At 54.4% G+C, this 20,961-nt stretch overlaps 1 protein-coding gene and 1 long non-coding RNA gene across 2 annotated transcripts in view; both read right to left on the reverse strand.

Moving 5' to 3' along the window:
* Positions 1 to 2,357: 2,357 nt before the first annotated feature.
* The window catches only part of GMDS (GDP-mannose 4,6-dehydratase), a 472,279-nt gene continuing 453,675 nt past the window's right edge, over positions 2,358 to 20,961 (reverse strand). The window contains exon 10 of the mRNA XM_070464165.1: positions 2,358 to 3,482. Coding sequence (XP_070320266.1) covers positions 3,444 to 3,482 — 39 coding nt within the window. The 3' untranslated portion in view covers positions 2,358 to 3,443. The remainder of the gene's footprint in view (positions 3,483 to 20,961) is intronic.
* LOC139034028 (uncharacterized) lies at positions 7,528 to 15,165 on the reverse strand. The gene is made up of 2 exons (XR_011486495.1): positions 14,985 to 15,165; positions 7,528 to 14,777 (listed from the first exon to the last, which is right to left on the reverse strand). It is a non-coding gene; the product is annotated as an uncharacterized lncRNA (long non-coding RNA).

The following is a 20,961-nucleotide window of genomic DNA, read 5'->3' on the forward strand; positions in this document are numbered from 1 at the left end:
CCTGTCCCACTCAGGGGGTGCCCGGGGTCCACTCCCCCGTCACTGGACACTCAGACACAGCTGGTTCTTCCACAGAATTAGTTCCTCAAGTTGAATTTCCACGAGTGACTTGAGCCTGCCCACAGGTATAACCGTTTTCCAACTTGCTTTGGAAGAGGTTTTTAACAACGTACAACTAAAGTGAGCATGTTTTACAAAAACTACAACCTTGCCAGGAATTAAATTAGCTTTTGCTGACTTTTTTAGTAGCTAAAAAAAAAAAAATAACAAAAAAGATAAACTCAAAGGTCTCTGCATTTCTTTGATGATTAGTGAAGTTTTTGTTTCCCTTAAACTTCATGTGGGCTTCCCTGGTGGCTCAGAGGGTAAAGTGTCTGCCTGCAATGTGGGAGACCCGGGTTCGATCCCTGGATCAGGAAGATCCCCTGGAGAAGGAAATGGCAACCCACCCCAGTGTTCTTGCCTGGAGAACCCCATGGACGGAGGAGCCTGGTGGGCTACAGTCCGCAGGGTCACAAAGAGTCGGACACGACTGAGCGACCTCACTTTCTTGCAAACTTCACGCATTTTTAAAAGAGCCCATGGCTACACCTTCATGCGCTTTCTGTAGATTCTGCTGCTTCAAAGCAAAGAATTCTAATGAGGCCGAGGGGTGGAGAGAATTAAGATTCCATGCACAGGCAATGGCACCCCACGCCAGCACTCTTGCCTGGAAAATCCCAGGGATAGGGAGCCTGGTGGGCTGCAGTCCATGGGGTCGCTGGGAGTCAGACACGACTGAGCGACTTCACTTTCACTTTTCACTTCCATGCACTGGAGAAGGCAATGGCAACCCACTCCAGTGTTCTTGCCTGGAGAATCCCGGGGATGGGGAGCCTGGCGGGCTGCCGTCTGTGGGGTTGCACAGAGTCGGACACGACTGAGCGACTTCACTTTCATTTTTCACTTTCATGCATTGGAGAAGGAAATGGCAGCCCACTCCAGTGTTCTTGCCTGGAGAATCCCGGGGATGGGGAGCCTGGCGGGCTGCCGTCTGTGGGGTTGCACAGAGTCGGACACGACTGAGCAACTTCACTTTCATTTTTCACTTTCATGCATTGGAGAAGGAAATGGCAGCCCACTCCAGTGTTCTTGCCTGGAGAATCCCGGGGATGGGGAGCCTGGCGGGCTGCCGTCTGTGGGGTTGCACAGAGTCGGACACGACTGAGCAACTTCACTTTCATTTTTCACTTTCATGCATTGGAGAAGGAAATGGCAGCCCACTCCAGTGTTCTTGCCTGGAGAATCCCGGGGATGGGGAGCCTGGCGGGCTGCCGTCTGTGGGGCCACACAGAGTCGGACACGACTGAAGCGACTCAGCCGCAGCAGCAGCACAACCCGTAGCCGACCTCCCAGGGTCGGTCGGCAAACTGCAAGCTCTCCCAGCCCAGAGACAGCAGGAGCTGGAGTCGGGAGCAAAGACGTCACCTCCAGGGAGAGAGAAGGAAGTGGGGCACGTCCCTCCTTCCCTGGGTGTGGGCGTCTGTGTTGCCACCTGCTTCCCACCTGCCCACAGCTCCCGTGGGCTCCCAGGTCCCGCCAGCGTGGTCCCCGTCCCTCGTCACCTGCCCCCAGATATAAGCTCTCCCTGCACAGCCGTTCAGTCCCAGAGGCCATGCTTCTGGTGCACATGGTCGGGCTCTCCCCCAGGAGTGGCTCAGGCTTGCAGCCTTTCCTTTTTCCAACTTTACAGAGATACAGTTGATATAAGACACGGGGAAAGTGGAAGGTGTGGGACGTGATGACTCGACACCCTTATACGCTGCCGACAATTACCACTGTGTCTTCTGCGGGAAGCTCCAGCCAGAGCCGTTGGGGACACTGGTGCCTGAACACAAACCATCGGGGACTTCTGGGCGGAGGGGAGAGAGACCAGAGAGGAGGGGCCACCTGTAGGTTAAGAGAGACTTAAACACATCAACCAACTCCAATGTGTGGGACTTACCGGGATCCCGACTCAAACAGACATGCTACCAAAAGATTATGATACTTTTGGTACAATGAGAAATTTGAACATTTACTGGATATATAGTCAAAGACATGGCTTTTCCAATATTCATATACAGATGTGAGCATAAAGAAGGCTGAGCACTAAAGATTTGATGCTTTCAAACTATGGTGCTGGAGAAGACTCTTGAGAATCCCCTAGACATCAAGGAGATCAAACCAGTTAGTCTTAAAGGAAATCAACCCTGAACACTCATTGGAAGGACTGATGCTGAAGCTGAAGCGCCAATCTTTTGGCCACCTGATGCAAAGAGCCAATTTACTGAAAAAGAAAACTTTGTTTCTCTTGGAGAAACCAAATCTCAACCAAAGAGAAGAGAGAAGCTACTTGGAGAGTTTATTGATATTTCTGGCACAAGCTTCCACCTTCCCCACTGTTGCTCCAGCAGAAACCTGATCTATCTCCTGATAACCAACCGGAAAACTCCCCCCCGCCCAGGGATTGCTCCTCACCCGGAACCTCGGCCTGTGGCCCCAGGTCCTCTTTGCAGGATGTGGATTTTCTTTCCCCGGCCAGATCCCTTACAGAGTTATTCAGCGTGGCTTTTCACCACGCACATTTCTGCTGTAAATTGTGTTTCCATTTTCCTGCCGGCATCTGTCTCACCATGAGGTCGCCACGTCACCTGCTTGTGACATTTCCTTCACGTGTCTCCTGCTTTCCCTCCATCTCTCAGGAGTTGAGTTTCCAGCAAGAGGAAGTTTCCTTCTGATTCAGTAAATTGATATAAGAAGTGCTGTTTTGATTAGGATTTGTTTACTTAGATGCCTTTTCCAGCTGTGATCTAAATTCAAGAGCCCCCTTTTCAGTTTCTTCTGTGTGTCAGGCCCTCCAAAGAAACAACAGTCCCGTTCAAAGTGAAAATGCTTGATTCTTCTTTGTCCCAGAAATATGAGCATCTGAAGGAAAGTCCAAGAGAAGGTTTGCTTTCTTCTTTTAAGCTTGCTGCTACATAGAATGGTATGCAGATTTTAAGATGTTGAATTTTGTGTCTTATTCCTTTTGAGCTGTTATAACAAAATGCCATAGATTGAGCTATTTATAAGCGTCAGACCTTTATTCCTTGCCGTTTTGCAGGCTGGAAGGCAGGGTCAGGTGAGGCCCCACCGGAAGCGCAGACTGGCGGCTTCTTGCTGGCTTTTCACACGGCGGAGGGCGAGGGGGTCCATGGGGCCTCCTGTAAGAGCATGAATCCCTGCCCTGAGGAGGGCGAGGGAGTCCATGGGTCCTCCTGTAAGAGCATGAATCCCTGCCCTGAGGGTCTGTCCTCGGACATGGTCACCTCCAAAGGCCTTGCCTCCTTCCACCTTCACACTTGGAATTAGGTTTTCAACGAAGCAAGCTTGCCGGACATAAACATTCAGACCATAGAAAAATATTATGGTTACTTCGTCCTTCATCTCAGTCTCTGGAATAAGGATGAACAGATGGACAGCTGTAGATAAATAGATAGAAAGATGATAGATGGGTAATAGCTAAATAAAAGAGACAGAGACACACACACAGAGACAGCTAATGGGAACATAAAATGAAAGTCTTGCTCAGCCTCCTTAATTTACTGGTGAGGAGACTAAAGCTCAGGGAAACGAGCCCTGGTTCCCCAGTAACGCCGAGACCCGGGGCTCCTGACCCCCCAGCAGAGTCCCTCGTGGCCACTCTGCCTGTTCCCACTGGAGCCGGTCCGGTTAAACTGGGAGCCTGCAGGGCCGCAGCGCCGAGTCCCTGGGCCCCGGGCAGCAAGGGCAGGTCTCCACTCATAGCTCATCGACAGCTGGTCCACAGGAGGGCCCCTGGTCACTGCAGCTGGTCGGGGCCACCGCCTTGGGCCATGGCCTCTCAGCGCACCCGAGTCCCCAGTTGCCAGGGGAGACTCACTGGGGCCTGGCACGACTCTTCACACCCCCATGGGGAAGCACCAGGGCAAGGTGCCTCCTGCGGGGGCAGCGTCCACTTGTGCTTTGCTGTGTGTTAGGAAGCTGGGGGCGGGGCAAGGAAGACAAGCCTGTTATAAAGGTGGGGGCGGGGCAAGGAAGACAAGCCTGTTATAAAGGTGGGGGCGGGGTGAGGACCACGCACCTGTTACAAAGGTGGGGGTGAGGCAAGGAAGACAAGCCTGTTACAAAGGTGGGGGCGGGGTGAGGACCACGCACCTGTTACAAAGGTGGGGGCGTGGCAAGGAAGACAAGCCTGTTATAAAGGTGGGGGCGGGGCGAGGACCACGTGCCTGTTACAGAGGTGGGGGCGGGGCGAGGACCACGCGCCTGTTACAGAGGTGGGGCGGGCACAGGTCGAGGCACCTGCGCTGCCTTTCTCAGGATGGCTCAGAGTTCGCCTCTGGGGGAGGGGGCCTTGGGAAATCACAACCTCAAGTCACAAGGAGTCTTGGCATTTCTAGTTGCTTCTTTGTCTTCCAATCTGAGGCTTTACAACCTTAAACCCTTCATGCTCCAGCCATGAAGAAAGGTCTGTTTCTACATTTCTAGAGCATGCAATGTCGCCCACTACACAGATGGCCACAAGTCCTCCAGAGACTTAAAAAAATGTATGTCTCTTTGTTTTAGGCTTCCCTGGTGGATCAGTGGTAAAGAACCCACCTGCCAATGTGGAAGACGTGGGTTCAATCCCTGGGTTGGGAAGATCCCCTGGAGAAGGAAATGGCAACCCACTCCAGTATTCTTGCCTGGAGAATCCCATGGACAGAGGAGCCTGGTGGGCTATAGTCCATGGGGTCACAAAGAGTTCTTTGTTTGCTGTAGTCTTGGGGTCTCATAGACTCAAGCCCATCGGCTTTCAGAGCTGATGCTTGGGGAGTCTCTCCCTCATTTGAACGCCTTAGAAGTTGGTGGGCTTGTTGGGAGGTGCAAACCCTTGCTCTCCACTACTGGACAGAGCGGAGTCAGGGCGGGGCTGATGGCGATCCCTTGTATCTGGCCTCCCCTGGCAGCTCAGTGGGCACTGTCTTATCTATTCCCCAAAGTGCACGGGGGACTCAGCTTGCTTCTAGATTTCTGCTCAATGGAACTGCTCTATGAATAGCTGTGCAATTGAGGAGGGGGTCTCGGGAGTTTCCTCCATCACCATCTTGGATTAGAACCCAAAACGAGTCCTATATTTTTACTGCATGATGAATCACTGATATTCAAAAGCTGAAGTACGGGAAGAAGGGCATGATGAGAGTTGAGATGACCCAGGCAGAGGACCGCGCTGTGCGCTGTGAACTGAGTCACCTCGTGTCCCTGCCAACACCCTTCCCATGTGCTGCCCTATCCCCGGGAGCTGGTGAGCTAGAGTTCTCAAGTTCTCCCACATCTTGTGTTCGATAGCGCTTTTGGCCCCACTACTTAGAAACCCGAAAGCAAGTTTGGCAGATCTGTTTCTAATACTTCTCCCATCGTGGGCGTGTCTGAACCCTCGGTGTCAGCAGTGCCTACTTGCTGGCCTCTGGGACTTTGCAGAGCACGGCCGAGTGCACATGTTTGGCCGGCGTGGGCTGCGCCAGGCACGGCGTGACTCTGGATCCCGTGGCACCAGCAGGATCTCCTCGGAGAGGTTCCCGGTGGCACCAGCTGGGATGGCTTGGAGCCTGCCGCCGCCCTGCCCCCACCAAGCAAGGTCCACTGAGGCAGAGAAGAGGCAGGATGGCTTTGGACAGCGCTCCTAAAAGATCAGCTGGCATCTGTTCCTTCAGGTTCCCCAAAGAGTCTGGAAACCATGCAACATCCTGTAACAATTTCCCTTCTGCTCGCACTCGCCAGAGTGAGTCCCGCTGTCGGCCAGCGGACCAGGCAACACCCCGGGAAGACCTTGTGGTGACGCCTTTTCGTTCGGATCCTTCTCTCACTAAACCAAGTCCCCACACGTGGGTCAAGAATGTTTTATTCATTCTCCTCGGCCAAACCGCAGGCTTCCCCCTTTACAAATGCAACTTGAGATTTACCCTCCATGAAGCCATTTTAGATGAGTTCAAAAACACATCCCATTTCCTCTGAAACTGTAACTTAGACACTTAGCGATGGCTCTTTGGGGACCCCGAGAGCATTAATCAGTTTCAGAGCCAGAGTCAGCATACCTCCCCTGGGAGGCATTTTTCACGAGAAGTAAAGAGCACTTTGACCTCAGCCGGCCAGATGAAGACTTAGAAGCTGGGGCTGGAGGCTGGGGTGGCGGAACGCGTGCAAATTCACTCCTCTGGTCTTCCAGGCTATTTCTCTTCCCGTTTCCTTATCTCTCCTCTTCCCACAGCTCTAGCAATTGGCAGCAGAACTAGATGCAAGTTAATCTCACCAGTGACGGGACTTTTTTCCCCAAAAAAAAGGGTCCAGATCTGTCAGCAAAGGTGTCAGGAGACCCTGTAGTCAGAGCCACCTCCTGAGTCAGTCTGCTGTGAGTGGCAGGTGCCAGGGCGGAGGGGGCGGGTGACCCCGCTGTGGGCACACACCACCCCCACAGGGCCCTCTGCTTTCCTGGGGGGCTTCTCTGTCCACTTCTCAGCTGCGAAGTTTCCACCTGGCCCAGAGCAGAGGCAGATAAGAACGCAGAAGCAAAGTCGCCAACAGTCCTAAAGAGAAACTTGCAAAGGAAAACTAAACGGAGAGAGAGCATGCCAACAAATCCATCAGAGACAACTTAAGACTCATGAATTGTTCTTCTCTTTGACTGTGATTTCCAAAGTCAGCGCCTTTTTCCTTTTAACTTGTAATTGCCTGACTCAGAAGTGGTGTCTTGACCCCTCAATTAACCACATCGTTGGGCTTTGGCAGTCGGACCAGCAATTGTGAAAATGAGAAGTGAGTCAGAAAGAGAAACAAATATCGTATATTAACACAAATATGTGGGATCTAAGAAAACAGTACACGTGAACCCATTTGCAGGGCAGGAATAGAGACGCAGACATAGAAAGGACTTGTGGACACGGGGGACGGGGAGGATGGGACAAACCGGGAGATGAGGGTGGACACAGACACACTGCCGTGCATGAAGCAGCTCGTGGGAGGCTGAGGTCTGGGAGGCTGCTTCACGAAGCACAGGGGGCTGCGTTCTGTGCCTGTGACAACCTGGGGGGGGAGGGAGGGGGCGGACGTATACACACGGATGTATACACACGGACGTATACACACGGATGTATACACACGGATGTATACACACGGCCGCCCCACAGCGCGGCCCAGCAGAGACCAACACAACACTGCAAAGCAAGTATATCCCAATAAAAATCTAAAAAACAACTAAAAGGAACCATAACCCATGTAAAGCCTTAAAAAGAGAAAATAGCTGACATTAACAATGTCATCTACATTTTGATATATTTTACAGTACTAAAGAAAAATGCAAAGCAAACTGGTTAGTTAATCCTAAGTGTTTATTGGTCCTTTTCAAAGCTCAATAGTCTTTGAATAATAAAACTAACACTTTCTCTAGCAACTCAAGAGGTAATGAAGTGCCACTAAGCCAATGTTTGGGATTTGGAACTAAACTTAATCTGTAGAGATTCCTTAATTGGAAGGTTGTCTTCCTTGCAGGGGACACTAACCTGTTCCTACTTTAATTATTCTTTCCTTTGATGAGCAGATTGTAGTACATGCCTTTTTGTTCATACACGTATGAAATGTTTGTCTCACCAGGATCAACTAGATATTAAAAGAATTTAAATATTTCCAAAAATCACAAAAAGACATTTTGGACATTCTCAGCACTTCTATTACTTCCCATCTGTGATGTGCTAACCACTGAGAAGTAGAGTCTCTCAAGCACCCTGGCTTGGTAATGCCCAGGGAGGTCCCCACGACAAGGACAAGCCGATGAGGCTTATCAACCTGGCATCGAGGAATCCACCACCGTCCCAAGGCTTCTGCTCTTGCAAGATGTGGTGGAAACAAAGGGTGTGTGCCAAGGAAAATAATGGCTTCCACTCCTGCAACTCCATCTTTAAGAAAAAAGGCGATTCCTGAAATAGCTCTAAAAGGTACAGGCCACGTTATGCAAATGTCACATCGGACAGCTGGAGCTACACCCAGCTGTTAGGTTCCCGTAAAGGTAAAGATTCAGATATGTGTTTCTGAATTGTCTTTAAAAAAAAAAAAAAACAAAAAAAAAACTTGTCCTTTTAATTAAAAAACAAAATTTGGTAACCAACATGTGTTAAACTCATATTTTGCATGTTGCATGTTATGAAAGTACATGTGTTCTTGAAAGTGTCTTAATGCTTCCGAAAATGTGCAAAGATGCCCCTCTGGAGCCCTTCTTCTCTTCGTCTTCAGAGACAGCAGTTTCCCTGAAACACGCAGAGCATTGTTTTAAAGAAAAGGCTCCTTCCACGGGCCCTCAGAAGTGGCTGCCCGCTGCTGAGACCATGTGGTCGTGGGTTCTCTCTGCGCAAGAGACAGGACAGCAGTGTGGGCATAAGTCACCTCCTTTTCAACCAGGGGATGAACCAGGGTGACAATCGTCCCTTGTGCCCGTCCCCGGAGCCTGCAAGATCGTTTCTCTGCACACGGGGGTCCCAGGAATTAGCCAAAAGTGCGGGTACTTGCAGGGCTCACCCTCCATGCCAGGCCTGTCTCGTCACGTGGGACCCCACGCAGTCCTGGGAGGCAGGCCAGTCACCCCCCGTGTGCCCTGAGCACCCCAAGACTGAGGGACCGCTAACCTGCCCTCCGTGAAGCTGCCCAGGACAGCCCAGGCCTTCTGGGCCAGCCTGTGCTCAGCCATACCCCTGCCTTTAGTAATGGCCCTGCTCACCCGCTTGGCCACATTACTCTCCCACCAGACCCAGATGCAAGTAGTGCCGTGACATGCAAAATCAGAATAATGATTACAAAGCCAAACACCACCAACATGCAAACCATGAATTTTTAACATTCAGCTCACACTGGAGACTTCTCTACACTGCATTTCCTTTAAGGAGCTCTAATATATACTTACAAATTCAGACTGCCTATCTACTTAATTCATAATCACTTTACAGCATTTACTTTTAGGTCAAGTCTAATATATCATGAAATATTTCAACTTCCCCTGCAAATAAAAAAAGAGCTACTTTATTTTACATTTGAAATATTTGAGCTTTGCCATGCCATATAATAAAAACATTTTCCCCAGCCAAGACAGTACCTCCAAGAAAATTAAACTGATCCTTCTTCATCATAAGCATTTCCTTAAAAGCACTGAATATTGAAGAAAAAAAAAGAGGTTAAAGAGAATGGGAGAAGGAACGGATGCATTTTTTTTTATAACTGATGACACACAGAGAAGCTTCAAGTATCAATAGGAAAATCAGACGAGGTCCTCTCTATCACTTCCCTATTTTTTTCTAGATTTTAATTGGAAATATATTAAATATAAACAAAATGTACCCTTCACTCAATTCAATTTTCAATATTTTTATTAACTCCCACCAAATACCCACTTCCTCCAATTACTTTGAAGTAAAAACAAGGCATATCATTTCATATAAAAATACTTCCATGGCATTTAATAATATAGCTGTTTTGGGGGGGAAATATCTGCACTATAATGATCACAACTAAAGAAAAATGTGAGCACACTTCTCCAGCACCGACACGCTCCCAGACAGTGCTCCATCTCTCTGACTGTCTCAGGGCCTCTATTCACGTCTGCTCAGTAGTGTCTGAGGTCCACGTGTTGTCCAGCTGATACATCTCCCAGGTCTTTTTCCACCTACAGTTTCTCTTTCTTTTTTCTTGACCTGTCTTTGTTGAAGAAACCGGGGTTTTTGTCTTGCAGCACCGTCCATGTGGTGAGTCTGCTGATTGCGAGCAGTGGTGTCATTTAAATGTCCCCCATAATTCATATAACTGGTAGTTCGATTTAGACCCTTTCTGAGATTGAGCGTTGCCCCTCCTGAGGTTGTTCAGCTGTGTGATTTTTCCTTCCTTTCAAAAAAAACAAATAGATTCCGTGATCTCAATACTACATAACATACAGCTACTGAGAAGGAGGACCTCTTCTGGGAAAGTCTTTGTTGGGCGAATACGTAGCGTCTCACATGGTCTGAAGGAAAGAGGACATACAGACCCCGTGGACGTGCCCCTACCTACGAGTTAGGTGACCTCGAGCCTGATGTCTGTAATTCGGTTATTCCTTTGCCAACAGGAATGGCGATACCGCCCTTAAAAGGCTGCTGTAAGTTTAGAGAGAGCGTCACACAGCCATGAGCACACCCTGGTTTCTAAGGCGCCGCGCTCACTAATAAGCAGGCTTCTGCTCTGGCTCTCGGGGCTCTCCAGTGCCTCGCCCGCCGGCTCTGCCCCGCCCGCCCGCTGACCGCATTCCCCTCCAGGCTCTCGTCCCCCGCGGCCTTTCCAGGAGGGCCCGCCCCAGGCTGAGCACCCGTAGCTAGCTCCTCCATACGTGTGCTGTCTCTTCAGTTATCAGGACTGATCAAGCCTCGAAAACGTGAGCTACCCACAGATGATTCCTCCGTGCTTTTATTTAACGTTGTTTTGAACAAAACTTGAAGCCGTGAGTTGCAGGAAGTGAAACCGTAACACCAGAGAGAAGCAACCGTCCCCGGGCTGACTCAGCGGTGTGCCGAGGGCGCGGTCCTGTACACAGTGCGGTTCTGGGAGCAGACTGTCAGTGGTCGCCATGAACCGCCACGAAGGCCAAGCACCCACAGGGCCCTGATCTACGGCCGTGAGCTGCCGAGGGGGTCTGACGCCCCACCTTACAGTGAGGCTTCATTCACCTTCACAGGGGGGCCAGCCCGGGGCCCGAGTGCACGCAGGGACACTGTGCCTTTCGCCGCTGTTGGGACACATCATGCTCGTGTTAGAAACCAACAGCAAGATCGCCAGACCACTTAAAACTTGATAATGGATGCTATTTGAGGGAAAGAACAGTCAGCTTCTGCCACTACTTAGGAAACAGAATTAGAAGGCCTCACAACTTTGTCATTTTCTAATCTTTCCAGCTATGGGCCTCCCACAAGCAAAGGCAACTCAAGGATCCATCCATTACCCAAGCCATGGAAGTGCCTGTGTCTCCACTAACCAGATCATTGGCAATAAAGGGAGCTGGTCCATAGACCACTCAGATCCACTGCCTGGAGCTGAGGATGACATCAGCCTTCCCTGAGGCCCAGGGCACACAGGGAAGGTGGATGGTGCTTTAAGTCACTCAGTCATGCCCGATTCTTTTGCCATCCCATGGACTGTAGCCTGCCAGGCTCCTCTATCCATGGGATTCTCCAGACAAGAATATTGGAGTCAGTTGTCATTTCCTCCTCCAGGGCATCTTCCGGACCCAGGGATCGAACCCACATCTCCTGCATTGGCAGGTGGGTTCTTTTTACCGCTGAGCCACCAGGGGCGGAGACGTGGAACAATCCTCACCAGACTGTCTGCCCACCATGGCCCGGTTGGTACTAGTGGTAAGAGAGCCTGCCTGCCAGTGCCGGAGACGTAAGACGTGGGTTTGATCCCTGGGTCGGGAAGATCCCTGGAGGAGGAAATGGCAACCCACTCCAGTATTCTTGCCTGGAGAATCCCATGGGCAGAGGAGCCTGGTGGGCTACAGTCCATGGGGCTGCAGAGTCAGACACGACTGAAGTGAGTTACCACATACCCACCATGGCCCAAGTGCCCACTCCCAGCGATGCACCACAGGCCTCATACGAGGCGGGCCCAGCTTTGTGACCCTGGCCTGCTCCTGCCACCGTGATGGGCTGAGGGCCGCAGCCTCGATACTCGAGCATCTCACTCTGCGTGACAGGCTTCATCAGACCAACAGGTGGTGCTCACTGTTTTGTGGTGTGGTGGGGCCCTGCATCCGAAGGGCAGTCAGCAGATCGTGTTTGCCGTTCTGCTCGGAAGATTCCTCACCAGCTGTAGAGGGCAGTGCCTGTGGCAGACGGGGTAGGACCGGACCTGCCCAGCCTCGAGCAGCTTCGGGGCCAGCACCACAGCTGGCTGGTAGGACCGGACCTGCCCAGTCTCGAGCAGCTTCGGGGCCAGCACCACAGCTGGCTGGAAGGACCGGACCTGCCCAGCCTCGAGCAGCTTCGGGGCCAGCACCACAGCTGGCTGGCAGGACCGGACCTGCCCATCTTCAAGCAGCTTTGAGGCCAGCACCACAGCTGGCTGGCATCCTGTTGGTGGGAAGACACCGCAAGGCATCCCTGGGGCCCCGGGCTGCTGGAAACACGGGGCAGGCGACTCCAACCTCCGAGCCGACCCCCCTCGGGCACCTGGACGTGCCCACCGTGGTCCCTCGAGGGAGTCAAGGGTCACAGGTCCTTCCTCCCAGCCCCACCCCAGGTCTATCTCAGCACCAGCTCTGCCAGTCGCTCGGGTTGCAGCTGCGTGGTGGCCCTGGGCTTGGCCCATGTGTCCAGGCGACGACCACCCCTCACCCAAGTGCTCTCTCCCCTTTGTGGGAGTGGAGGCTGGGTTCCTGTGACAGAACAAAGCTGGGATCATCAGACCCCCAGGCCCTGTGTCAGCCGGCGGTGCTGGGTCACCTCGTGGCTCATGCAGACGCCGCCCAGTGCTAGGGAAAGATTCAATGGTGCATCTGGTTTCTAGAAAACATTAGAAGCTGACAGCCCCACCAGCCCCAGCCTGGGGACTGGAGCAGGGGAGGAGCCTCCTGTTCTCACAGGCGACAGCGTCTCTACCTGGGAGTCAGGGAGGTTTGGGCGATGAGCCTCTCCATCAGGAAGGACGCCAAAGCCGCGAAGTGCCGGCCGCACGGCCTGACAATGACTCCCCCGCAGTCCCAGAGGCCGAGTCTCAGGGCTTCAGCCCCTGGGTGCTCACTCTCAAGGAGGAAGCAATTCCAGGATCACCGAGAGTTCTCTTTCATAAACAACCACCCAGACGCCTCATTCCAAAGCCACTTTCACGCCCAGAGCTCCACCTGCTCAGGACAGGACAGCACCTCCCTTCCAGGGCGGTGGGCAGGGCCTGGGGTTCGGGCGGGGCCTGGTGGGCAGGGCCTGGGGTTCTTTGGGGGCATGGCTGCACTCCCCGCGATGGGAAGGAGCGGTCTTGATGAGTAAAGCGAAGCGTGTGTTTCCACGGGGCTTGGAGATACCATTTCTGGGCGAGGTCAGAGCCATCTGCCTGCCTTGTTTTCTCTGAACTTCTGGTTCCAGCGGGGATGGAAATGAAAACCCCACTTTTAATGTCAGTTATGTTCCACACACTGCAGGGTCTCAGCCTGGGATTTAGGGAACCAAGCCATGGAAACGGTCTGAAATGCTGTGTTCAAGGTCAGTCTGCCAGCCTAGGGTCCCTTCTAGGACAGAGCACTGAAGACACCAGCAGGAACAGGGACATTCTGCACGAGAGCGACATTGCACGGTTAGGACAAGGCTGTTCACAGCCTCCAAGTCCTGAGCCGAGATCAGCACTTGCATCTGCAGACTGCCCAGCGATTTCTACAGACTTCCTCCTCGGACTCAGACCCTCGGCTCTAAGAGTTTCCCACACGTCATTTAGAAGCAAGTCTGCTGCTTTGGCTGCATTTCTTGTGACTAGCTGCTGGTCTCACTCAGAGGATCTCAATCCATCACCCTCTCTGGTGTCCAGAGTGTTCAGTATTCACAAGATCCGAGGACGGGTCCAAAGTCCCAAATAAAGAATAATATCTGAAAGCAGGCGTCAAAGGAAAAGGAATCAATGGTTGTGACTCTGAGTTTTGCCATCAAAGCACTTAGAAAGGCCTCCAAGTCTGATGGTATTTTTCCAAGCTGTGGCCCTCATGGTGTTGTCTGAAAAGTGTCAGAAGGATCCGGGAAGGGATGGAGGGCCTTGGGTACCATCAGTGCTAAGATGTCCCCAGAAGAAGTGGCAGTGAGTCTGGGTGGAAAAGCAGGACTTAGCCCCAGCAGACTGGGCCGGGGGTCTGGATGCCCACATGCGGCAGTGAGAACAGCTTTCAGAGGTGAAGCCCCATGTGGCTCAGAACAGCCCAGCTTTCAGAGCCATTAGTGGGACTCATCTCTTCATTTATGTTTTATTATTTTACACAGAAATTCCTGGTTCTGAACAACTCACAGAGGGAAACACAAGAGGAAGTGGGTGAGCTGTGAGGAGTGGAGGATTGAAAATACCATGTTTTCGGGAAGAAAACCTACCACTGTTTTCTGCATTTCTTCACTGGAATTTATTATTCATCCAAGCACAACAGATAATTGAGCAGGGTATTCTGCCATGCCTCCAAAAACAATCTGGCCACACGTCCGGAATCCCACCGTTTCCAAAACCTCATCTCACCCGTCAAGGTCCCTCTATGGTAACCATCTCATACCAAATAAATCCTGCTGTTGTTACTGAATAACATGGTTCTTTCCATTTCACATGTGGGCTCCGAACAGGCCATAAATCCATTGATGAATTAGTCAGATTCTGACCACGGTTCTTTTCACAAAGGCAAGGCGAGCTATGATGAATTTAAGCCCAGTGGCCTGCACAGGAAAAATCCCACAAACTCTCTCTTCATAAATTGAAGATGAGGCATGCGGGGGGCGGGGCGGGGCACCCGTCAAGTTCTTGCTGACACCCAGACCCATGGGTCATTTATTAGCTGCTGGGACCGGTGGCTGGGGAAGCGCGTCCTGCCTGGGTCTGGTCCAGTCTGCCCGCAGCCGCCTGGGCCGCGGTCCAGTCACAGGGCTTCCGGGGCCCTGAAGGAGGCCCTGGGGGTTTCCTGCCGCAGGGCTCCATGGTTTTACCTTCAGTTTGCAGGAGGCGGGGAGAAGGTGAGACTGTGCAGGAAGAAAAAGGCAGAAAGGAAGGGAGAGAAGTTGTTGCCGGATGACAGGGGAGAGGGGCATCTCTCCGCCCCGAGGTCAGACTCAGCCTCTCTGGCTCCCAGGGAGATGCAGCAGGCCAGCCTGGGCCCCCCGACGGCAGAGGGCGTGTGCAGTGCGCCTTCCCCGGCCACAGAGAGGCCCGTGTTAGCTTGTCCTCACCTGGGAATCCTGCGAGAGGGCGGGGAGGGGAGAGCGGCTGCATCGCTGTTAGCTTCTGCTGTCAGGACCGGCACGGAGAAACAATGGGGAGATGACGCGGAGAAAGCAAAGGTTCCGGGAAGGGCCTGGGCACACGGCTGAGCGGCGAGGTGCCGATAAACAGATGAGGTCACTGAGTCACAGAGAGGGTTTCAAAGGCCTCACGCTGCCCTGGCTGTGCACAAAGAGACCAAACACTGCGCCTGACAAGGCCCTCTTTATTCTGCAGGTCCCAGCCCTTCGTACAGCCCCAGAGGAGACCGCAGACTGTCTGGAGCACCCCAAGTTCAGAGGAGCCTCGGGAACACGGGACGCCTTCCAGGAAAGAGCCGAAGAGTGAGTTATAGGCTGCGAGGGGCGCTCCACGGGGCGGGTCAGCAGCGACGAGGAGCCGCCTGAGTCAGCGCAGCGGCTCCGGGTCCACTGCGGCCAGCACAACGGACAGTGGCCCCCTGGCCCCGAGAAGGTGCCTTCCTCCTCAGAACTGGGGCTGCAGACCACACCCGGGCTCTCCACCAGAGCCAGTAGTGTATTTAGAACCACAGCCCCAGAGGCCGCGGCTGCTCCCAGAGACGGTCCCACAGAGGGGCGAGCCAGGCAGAGCTGGCCGGGTCAGTGCAGGCGCCCGGCCAGGCCATGCCTCTGAGCCCCTCCCGCCCAGGCCTTCCCCACCGCAGTGGCGCTCCTGCCTCATTCACTGCCCAGGTTAGTGGGGGCCGCAGGACCGGGCCCCGCCTCTGAGCCCGGTCTGAGCCCCGTCTGAGCCCGCTCCCACCCAGGCCTTCTCTGCCGCAGTGACACTCCTGCCTCATCCACCGCTTCAGCCCGGGAGGAGAAAGATGGTGCAGCAGTCCCCCCTCGAGGCCCGAGTGACCCTGCAGACCAGCCTTGACACCACGGGTCCTGGAAGACAGTGCATCCCACAGACCCCCAGGATCTCAGGAGAGGCCGTGGGGGCCACTGCCTCAGCCCTGCCTACCTGCCGCCCCGCCTGGAGTGCGGACAGAGTCAGAGATCAAGGATGCAGACTTTCAGACCCTGAGTCTGTCCTCATCCTGAGCCTGCCTTCTCCTCTTACCCGTCAGAATACAGCTTCAAGATGCTCCTGAAGAACACGGAGGAAGAGTTTCTAAATGGAAGGACACACTATGCATCTGATATGAAGACTCTGCATCAAGAGATGCCAGCTCCAAGTTCATGTAATCAAATACAAACACATCTCGATTCTTAAAGGGGCCTGTTTCTGGAATGAGACAAGTAAATCTAAAATCTGTATGAAGAAAAGGAAAGACAATCAAGAAAATTCTGAGCAGAAAGGTGAGGGCATTATTGTCAGTTTTCTTGGATCCGATGACTGTGTAAGAAAATGTCCACGTTTCAGGAGGGCCAAGCTGACGTGCTGTCTCACACACGCACACACTCATGCACAGTCACACATGCACACACACACAGCTAGGGCAGAGGCGATGGCTGCTCTCCACTGTTGAATTTAGGGGGTGGATACAGAGGGACATGGTCTGACCCATCAGGGCTTCCCTCGTGGCTCAGATGGTAAAGAATCTGCCTGCAGTGTCGAAGACCCAGGTTTGATCCCCGGGTGGGGAAGATCCCCTGGGAGGAAATGGCACCCCACTCCAGTACTCTTGCCTGGAGAATCCCATGGACAGAGGAGCCTGGTGGGTTACAGTCCATGGGGTCCCAAAGAGTTGGACACGACTGAGTGACTAACACACACGCTCACGGGTGATCATAGCACTACGCTTCTGATGATTTATTTATTCATAATAGAGAGCTGAAAAAAGTACACGATAAACAAAGTCGAAAGACAAATGACAAACTGGGAAAAACTTTCTGTAACTTATATCCTGGGCAAGGGTGAGTCTTCCTTGTACATAAAGAACCTCCATGAATCATGAGGAAAAAGTCCCATACCCAGATAGGAAAGTCAGCAAAGGAAAAAAACGCTCACCAAGAAACAGAAATCATGAAAAAATATTCACTCTTCTTTGAAAGAAATTTAAATTGAAACTGCACTGAGGGCTCCCCTGGTGGCTCAGTGGATAAGAATCCACCTGCCAATGTGGGGGACGTGCGTTCAATCCCAGGTCCGGGAAGACTGCACATTCCACTGAGCAGCGAAGCCCGCGCCACAGCTCCTTGAGGCTGCGCCCCACGACGTGTGAAGCTCGGGTGCCTGGAGCCCCTGCTCTGCACCAAGAGAAGCCCCCACAGTGAAGCCCGAGCTCCACAAAAAAGAAGAAGACCCCCCACGCCCAAAACTAGAGAAGACCCCCACAAAGCAATGAAGACCTAGTGCAGTTAAAAAAATACCGCACTGAGTCAACAAGCCTCGTGTATGTTGTTGGGAAACCCCCCAAGTTTGGGAACACGGGGGCGGGGATGGCGGGGCGGGGCCTCCACACCACTCCCAGGCACTGACTCTGGCCTAAGCACCTGACGTCTGGGCACCCAGCCCGCGGACACTCCTGCACACACAGAACGAGGCTTCCAAGGGGATCGCTGAAAGGCTGTTTGTTCTAGCAGACGTCTGACACCCCCACCAGCACCGCTGTGTGGGGTTAAACCACCTGGGCACGCCAGGCGCCTCTGGAAGATGCTCCCAGGCACTGGGGAGAAGTCAGCAGAACACGATAAGGAGTGAGATTAATGCTACGGTGTCGGGGGCTTAAAAAGAAGAAAAAGAAGAATATGTTTTATCTGCTCGTATTTCTACAGTGAAATATCAGGCGGACACGGCACGCACAACCTCCCCTAGACAGACACACAAGGGGTAGAAGCCTCTGCTCGGTCGCTGGGGTTGGGGAAGGAGGTCAGTGACCTGGGCGGGAAAGAGGCTTCTTGGTGTCTGCTTTTTACATCTTTGTTCTAGTTAAACCATGCTTGAGGATCACCTATTCAAACACACACAAAAATTCATGTAAAAGAAAACAGAAAATGTCTTCAAGAAAGTCTTCTGATTTTTAGATAAGTATTTCCTAACTGCTGGGGAAACAGTTTGAAGATTCTTCCACATGTGGTCCAGGCAACACCTGGGCCTCAGTCACCTCCTTCAAACTGTGCCGAACAACGAGCCTGCTGCCCACCTGTGAGCCTAACCACTGCGGAGGACGACCTGACCATCCTCCATCTCCGGGGTCTGGAAGCGTGGAGTAGGCTCTGCAGGCTCCGTCAGACCCCTGGGGCTCTGCGTGTGCGGACACAGCCTGGCTTCTCCCAGGGCCTGGCACCACGCATGGCGCTCACAGCCCCTTTTCCAGAGAATTCCTAAACAAATACGGATGCGAGAGGACCAGGGGAGCGACCTCACTGGCCACCTCTCGGGACGGGTGGGGAGAAGTCCCCCACCCCGCGTGCGACTCCTCCAAAACACCAACATGAAACACGTCCCCACCTTCTGGAGCCAGCTGATGCCAGGATGCCACACACGCCGAGCCTGGTCCTTCCTGTCTTCAGGGGAGAGCGGCCCGAGGGCCTGGGCTGCAAGCAGGGGGCCAGGCCCGGGGACAGCCACCGCCTCCCCTAGAGGCCGCCTGCCAGGGCGAGGTGGACCAGAGCAGAGCTGTCCTTCGCGAGGACGGCCTGGGCTGTGCAGGAGCTGATGGGGAGGGGGACGGGGGGGAGACGGGGAGGGGGACAGGGGGATGGGGGGGAGACGGGGAGGGGGACGGGGGGACGGGGTGCACGGGGGGATTGGGGGGAGACGGGGGGGCATGGGGAGGGGGACGGGGAGGGGGACAGGGGGCACGGGGGGATGGGGGGAGACGGGGAGGGGGACGGGGAGGGGGACGGGGGGACGGGGGGCACGGGGAGGGGGACAGGGGGACAGGGAGGGGGACGGGGGGAGACGGGGAGGGGGATGGGGAGGGGGACGGGGGGACGGGGGGCACGGGGAGGGGGACGGGGAGGGGGACGGGGGGACGGGGGGCACGGGGAGGGGGATGGGGGGATGGGGGGGGGCGGGGGGCACGGGGAGGGGGACGGGGAGGGGGACGGGGGAAGGGGGCCACCCCATCCTGATGCCCCTGCGGATCCCCGACACGTAAACAGGGGTCGCCCCGTCCTGACGCCCCTGCGGATCCCCCACACGTAAACAGGGGCCGCCCTGTCCCAACGACCCCACAACTTCCCAGCACCTAAAGCCGTGTCAGAAAAAACGGCACTTGCCACGAGGCGCATGCATCCCAGAGTTGCAGATGGAGGAGGAGCTGCAGGAGGCAGGGCCTTCTGAGCCCCCGGGAGGAGCCCGCCCATGACCCCGCCGGTTGATCCATGCCCCTGCTCAGCCAGTGGGATGGGCCCAGAGCCCGAGCGCCCTGCGTCCCCAGCCCTGCTCCTTGCCCAGGGCTGGGCCACCTGTGAGTGGACGCCCCCCCGTCACAGCCCGGAGCCCCCAGGGATTCAGCGAGCTGGGGTATCTTCCTGAATCCCCATCTGTCCCTCTCCCTGCCTGCGACTTTACAGCTCTTTCTGCTTTCATTTTATGAAAAAATACTCTGCTGGCACTATGCTATTTAAATATAGAAAATCTGAGAGTTTGGTTTGTCCGAGCTGGGAAATGTTAGCGTGGACGTGCCACTCCGAGCCCTTCTGGAGAGAGCTGCAGGCAGACAGGCCTCCCGGCCAGGTGCCCTCGGGACCAGGGCTCACTGAGGCCCGGCCGCCCGACATTTCCCAGAAGGCTGGAGGGGACGGAGCTGCTGACCTGCAGCAGCAAGTCACAACCAGCTGGTGGGTGAGCTCAGCCCCGGGCCTCTGCTCCAGCCACAGCTCCAGTCCCCTCTGCTCCAGCCACAGCGTCCCCCCTCCCCGTGTGCCCCGGGACTCCCGCTGCCACCCAGGACACACGGATGTGGCTCTTTTTCAGGTCAGGACCAGGGCGAGACCCCGCTCAGAGCATCCCGGACAGAAGAACAAACTTTGGGGGCCGGGCGGGGGCCACGTCTCCCATCACGATGGATGGGCCTAGCTGCCCCCGCTGCATCAGAGGTGCCCCAGACTCGCCTTCTGGCGCGGACCCCGTATCCCGAGCCTGAAGCAGCAAGAGTGTGCCCCGGAACCGCCTAGTGCTCACTGGCATGCTCCGCAGTCTCCTGGCACATAAACCAGGCCAGCAGAGCTGGGTTTGCAGTGGCCAGACCGAGGGCGCGTGTGTGCTCGGCGTGTGTCGGTGGCTGGCGTGCAAGTGTGTGAATGTGAGACACGGGCAGGGACACGGCACCTCTGAGTGACTGGGTCACATTCTGAATTCCCAGTGAACCGAAGCCAAACAGTTCAGATAAAGAATCTGTTTTCACCAACTCACGGAAGGCTTAATCGTTCTGGCAGAAACTTCCCAAGTTTACCTTTGGGCAGACACGGCCCAGCAATAGACAGGAGGTTTCAGCCCCAAAGAATCTGGCAGACGGTCATGGGCAGCCGATTAAAGTGGCTGGGACACTCGGCCGCCCCAAGGGCCGGGCCTCTACCCACGCGTGCAAGGCGGTGGTCCGCAGCCTAGGGACAAGGTCCCCACATCCCCAGCAGCGGGCTCGGCTCACCTGGGTTAACTTGCCTGGGTCAACTCGCAGGGTTAAGTCCCAGGAAGGGGTCTGTGAGCTGAGGTGAAGCGACCTGCGGGAGCAGCAGGGCTGTAGACTTCACGATGGCTTCCCCACGGCTGCTCCCAGAGCCACCCCACACAGGGAACCTTCCCCGCTCACAATTCCGCGTGAATCTGACGCACGAGAGCACCACATGGTCGAGTTCAGGGCACAAGCACGTGATGTCCTGGAACAACTGCCGACTCGGGCTGAGAAACAGAGACGCAAGGCCCTTCCGGGACCTGTGACTGCAGAGCGCACCTGCCAGAACCTGCCGGAACTTTCCAGAACCTTCCAGATGGAGCATAGGCATGCTGTACTCCACACGCCTGCCAGAT

This window comes from Odocoileus virginianus, unplaced genomic scaffold (genome assembly GCF_023699985.2).
Source record: "Odocoileus virginianus isolate 20LAN1187 ecotype Illinois unplaced genomic scaffold, Ovbor_1.2 Unplaced_Contig_19, whole genome shotgun sequence".
In the NCBI taxonomy this organism is placed as follows: domain Eukaryota; kingdom Metazoa; phylum Chordata; class Mammalia; order Artiodactyla; family Cervidae; genus Odocoileus; species Odocoileus virginianus.